Source organism: Gymnodraco acuticeps, unplaced genomic scaffold (assembly GCF_902827175.1).
Source record: "Gymnodraco acuticeps unplaced genomic scaffold, fGymAcu1.1, whole genome shotgun sequence".
NCBI classification, from domain to species: Eukaryota; Metazoa; Chordata; class Actinopteri; order Perciformes; family Bathydraconidae; genus Gymnodraco; species Gymnodraco acuticeps.
Genome location: NW_022991237.1, coordinates 21,254 through 26,670, shown reverse-complemented (window position 1 = coordinate 26,670; position 5,417 = coordinate 21,254). Strand labels below are relative to the sequence as shown.

Below are 5,417 nucleotides of genomic sequence, written 5' to 3'. Positions count from 1 at the left end.
CCCCCCGCAGTGCTGCGTCTGGGGAACTCTGTGGAGGCGCTGGAGGCTGCCAAGAGGGCCATCCACCTGTCTGACGGAGTTCTGAGGCTGTGCCTGACCATCAGCCATCTGAACAGAGCCATGTACTTTGCCTGTGACAACATCCTGTGGGCCGGGAAGACGGGCCTGGTCCCCGAAGTGGACCTGCAAAAGTGGAGCCAGAGATCTTTCAGGTGGGCGTCTTCTTGAATGGGATGTTTAATGACAAATGCATGTTATTGGAACCGTGTTTGTGCTGCTTAAAGTCAGCTGCTGTCTAAAGAAAGGATGAGATAGGAAACTAATGTACAGAAACATCCCCTAATATCCTGATCAAACACATGGGTGTTAAAAACCATGTGCATTAATGACACAATGTTCCCGACGGAGTGTGTTAATCCGTGTGTGTTAATGACTGTAACTTACATTTTTACGTGTGTGCTAAAGACTGTCTTAACAATGGTTTGTAATAATGAAAGTGTGTGTGCGTTATCCACGATGTATGTTAATGATATAAACGACAGTGTGCTTTAACTGTAGTCTGTGTTATTAACAGTGTGTGTTAATGCAAGTGTGTGTTATCGATGATGTGTGTGGGTTATTGAGTTTGACTTAATGACGGTGTGCTTTAATGAAAGTGTGTGTGTGTTATTATTGATGTGTGTTAATGGCAGTTTGTGTTAATAACAATGTTTCAATGAAAGTGTGTATTAACGACTTTGTATGATAAGGATTTTAACAACTGTGTGTTAACAATGTTCAGTGTAATGACAGTGGCCCTTTTTCATTGATCTATTTCCCCTCCTCGACTCCTATCCTCAAGACTTAGTCCCGCCCACAGGAGATGCGAGCCGAGGAGTCGAGGAGAGAGGAGGGGAAGCAGCAGGCGGTTAGAGAAATGAGAAATCCTCTCCTCTGAGCGGTCATTTTAAAGAGACGTCCATTAATGATGACAGGAGGCACAGCAGCCCTCTGTCTGATGGACAGATGTGTTCATGACGACTTATATATTTACTTTGATTCATTCACAGTGCGGTATAATGAGACAATAACAGGCTACAGATGCGCACACACACACACACACACACACACACACACACACACACACAGACACACATATATATAAATATATACAATTTCAGAATCAGACAAGTCAGAGAGTCAGAGACTGGATATACCCCCCCCCCCCCCCCCCCCCCCCCCCTCTCTGGTCGCTACAATGAGGAGATTAAATTAAGGGCAAAAAGTTTTATTTACAAGTATTGAAAGTAAGCAGAGGACACCAAACCAACTGAGACCTGTCTGTCCGCTGCATCTACGCACTGTACAACACACACAAACACCTACACACTGTACCACACACACACCTACACACTGTACCACACACACACCACACCACACACACCTACTGCTCCTAAAGCATATAATCAGGCTACAGCCGTTGTGTATTTTATTTTGTGAAGCACTAAATGGTTTTAGACAAATATCGACTCTTTGTTTGTAGATATCTACTAAACTACAGCAAATAAAGAGAGTAGGCCTGTTATACTGAGTGATATATATTATACACACTGCTCTGCTTTCTGCACGGACCTCACAGCTGTTCTCTCTGGAAACATCGCGACGCGATGAAAGCAGTTTCTAAAATAATATCCAGGGGATGCATGCAGAGCTGTCATTGGCTGAGATAAGTCCGGCCGTGCGTCACGCCTCCACCGTTCCCGGAAATGCATCCCTGGAGGAGCCGTGGAGGAACCATCAGTGTCTCCTCGGTTATAGCTCCTCCAGAGAGCCTCCTCAACGCTCGATGCTCGATGCTCGATGTGCATTTAGAGAAATGAGATGTCCTTCAACATGGCGCGCTGAAATCCATTTCCGGGTCACTACCGGAGGACCGAGGAGTCGAGGAGTCGAGGAGGGGGAATTGATGAAATGAGAAAGGGCCAGTGTGTGTCTAATGACAGTGTGTTTGACAGTGTGTGATTGAGTGTGTTAATGAGGGTGTGTGTGTAATGACAGTGTGTGTGTGCAGGTACTACCTCTTCACACTGATCCTGAACCTGACTCGAGATGTGTACGAGCTGCACCTCCTCATGGATAGAGAAGCCCGCTACAGAGCCTCCAAATCCCCCCCCTCAGCCCAGCCCAGCCCCTCCCTGTCTGCTGACCCCCCCTCCCCGGCCCCAGAGGCTCTGCCGTGGCTCAGCAGACAGCTCCACCTGCTGGTGACGGTGCTGTACAGCAACCCCCCCCTGCTGCTGGACCTGCTGAAGACCCTGTGTGATATCTTCATCCCTCTGGACCGGCTGGGGATCCGCCCCACGGGGTCCGGCTTCGTGGGGGCCTGCGGCCTCACCTCCTCCCTCCTCTCCATCGCCACCATCCTCCACCCCTGGCTCAAGCTCAAGCCCTGAACCCAGAAACTGATATGACTAACTCTGCTTCACTTCCTGCCTGCATGTTTGAAATTATCACAGCGTCAGGTGTGAGGCACAGACCCCCCCCCCCCCCCCCTCCCATACATATTATACTGCCCTTGCTGAGGCAGCTCTTTTCACTCTCTGTCTGAAACCAGAGCCCAGTCTGCTCTGATTGGTTGGCTGGCCGTCACAAGATGTCCCGCCCCTGAGCCTATCACATACAATTAAGTGAAATTGACTTTGATACAATGTGTTGGAGCCATAGCCAATAGAAGCGTTTAATAGGGTTCTGTCACGGAATCAAACCCTTCATCCTAATCAACACATTTGCTATCTGGAAGAATACACAGCCCCCCGTCCTGTTTCACAACCATGACACGTAACTTGGAGGACACTTTTGACTGGCTTTGTTTTACCATCATTCTACATGGTATGAATAGTCCTGTGAGATACAGATGCAGCAACCTAACCCCATAAAAACGAACTCTGATTCTCTCACATTGCTGCAGTGACTTCACGTCATTGATGGTCAGGTGTGTGGCGTGGTGCTGCTTCCACAAAGCTGACTGCTATGTCACACTGATCACTATCAAAAGCTAACTATGGTTTACCACCAAAGGGTCTGTGGCAAAGCCTCCCCTGCACCGCACTCTGAAGAGATTGAAATATACAGAGCTGCTTTATTAATGCAACATGAACCTGGAATAGAATCTGAATGTGCATGGCCGGTTCTTAACATACATTTTGTAAAAAAGAAAAGTCTAAATGACGTGTAAGATAGGGATCTAAGCTGATGGTGTAGCCCCGAGGCTTATTTGTCATTTCTGATATTTGGGTGTGTAAATAAAATTAATTTAAAAATGTTTTGGTGTCTTAGCCTTTTGGTCCAGTTAAATATGCAATCAGTAAATGAGTGGTTCCTGCTTGTTGTATGTTTAGGAATGGACCTGGAAGGGGGAGGGTTAAGACTGCACGATGTATGACATCCTCAATTCGTTACCGAGGTATAAACTGAAGGAAAATCCCAATCACATTACCGTTAGCAAGTCAGAACTCCAATACAAACATGTTTATTCTGATTTGCAGTGAAAATATATTTATGTTTTTCTCCAGATCACATTTGAATACACCGGCTAGCCTTATCCACTGCACTTATTTACTACACCTGCTAGGCTTATCTACTGCATCTGCAGGTTTCAACTTGGATCTGTTGTTCATGTTGGGGAAATATTGTCCTAGGCCCATAACTTTGACCCAGTTTCTCAGTGTGTACTGCCCTCACTGAGCTCAGTGTGTACTGCCTGTCACTACCCGATGTGCCGCTCTGCCCTATCTGCAGTGCGCATGTGCGAGATGGTCCGCCATATTGGACAACTCCATACGGCAACCCAAGTAGGACACTTGACACAGTGGCTTTTAGCAAATCACAAAAGGAAAACACGAGAGAGATGAGTTATTGTTATTACAACGTGACTTCACTATTATTTAACAACTCTTTTTATTGGGTTCTTTTATTTGGGGTTAAGTACATTGTCAGAATAAGTGAGAAATGGATTTAAATTCTGTTAGACAGCTATATGCCATACATTTTTCAGTAAATATTTATTCAGTATGATAGCTGTCTAACAGAAGATAAATTCATTTCTCACTTATTCTGACATACTTATGTAGTTGTCAAATATGGCGGACCATCTCGCATATGCGCACTGCAGATCGGGTAGTGACACTGCCCTCTGAGCTCAGGCACCTGTAGCCTTGCTGCTGTGCTCAGTGTTTTGTCTTCCTGGTCCTGCCTGTTGGCGTCAGCTGATAGAGGTGTTATGGTTCTATGTTCCTGCCTGTTGGATCAGCTGATAGAGGTGCTATGGTTCTATGTTCCTGCCTGTTGGATCAGCTGATATGGTTCTATGCTCCTGCCTGTTGGATCAGCTGATAGAGGTGCTATGGTTCTATGTTCCTGCCTGTTGGATCAGCTGACAGAGGTGTTATGGTTCTATGCTCCTGCCTGTTGGCGTCAGCTGATAGAGGTGTTATGGTTCTATGCTCCTGCCTGTTGGCGTCAGCTGATAGAGGTGCTATGGTTCTATGTTCCTGCCTGTTGGATCAGCTGATAGAGGTGTTATGGTTCTATGTTCCTGCCTGTTGGATCAGCTGATAGAGGTGCTATGGTTCTATGTTCCTGCCTGTTGGATCAGCTGATATGGTTCTATGCTCCTGCCTGTTGGATCAGCTGATATGGTTCTATGTTCCTGCCTGTTGGATCAGCTGATAGAGGTGCTATGGTTCTATGCTCCTGCCTGTTGGCGTCAGCTGATAGAGGTGTTATGATTCTATGCTCCTGCCTGTTGGATCAGCTGATAGAGGTGCTATGGTTCTATGTTCCTGCCTGTTGGATCAGCTGATAGAGGTGCTATGGTTCTATGCTCCTGCCTGTTGGCGTCAGCTGATAGAGGTGCTATGGTTCTATGTTCCTGCCTGTTGGATCAGCTGATAGAGGTGCTATGGTTCTATGCTCCTGCCTGTTGGCGTCAGCTGATAGAGGTGTTATGATTCTATGCTCCTGCCTGTTGGCGTCAGCTGATAGAGGTGCTATGGTTCTATGCTCCTGCCTGTTGGCGTCAGCTGATAGAGGTGTTATGATTCTATGCTCCTGCCTGTTGGTGTCAGCTGATAGAGGTGCTATGGTTCTATGCTCCTGCCTGTTGGCGTCAGCTGATAGAGGTGTTATGGTTCTATGTTCCTGCCTGTTGGATCAGCTGATAGAGGTGCTATGGTTCTATGCTCCTGCCTGTTGGCGTCAGCTGATAGAGGTGTTATGATTCTATGCTCCTGCCTGTTGGATCAGCTGATAGAGGTGTAATGATTCTATGTTCCTGCCTGTTGGCGTCAGCTGATAGAGGTGTTATGGTTCTATGTTCCTGCCTGTTGGATCAGCTGATAGAGGTGTTATGATTCTATGCTCCTGCCTGTTGGATCAGC

General features: G+C 46.8%; 1 protein-coding gene across 1 annotated transcript; it reads left to right on the top strand.

Annotated features, from left to right (window-relative positions):
- Positions 1 to 10: 10 nt before the first annotated feature.
- On the top strand, positions 11 to 3,301 carry pex11b (peroxisomal biogenesis factor 11 beta; the record flags this gene model as incomplete). Its single annotated transcript, XM_034239445.1, is given in 2 exon segments — positions 11 to 212; positions 2,051 to 3,301. Coding segments are annotated over 2 exon segments (584 nt in total), but the record flags the coding sequence as incomplete, so codon positions are not given.
- Between the last annotated feature and the right edge of the window lie 2,116 nt (positions 3,302 to 5,417).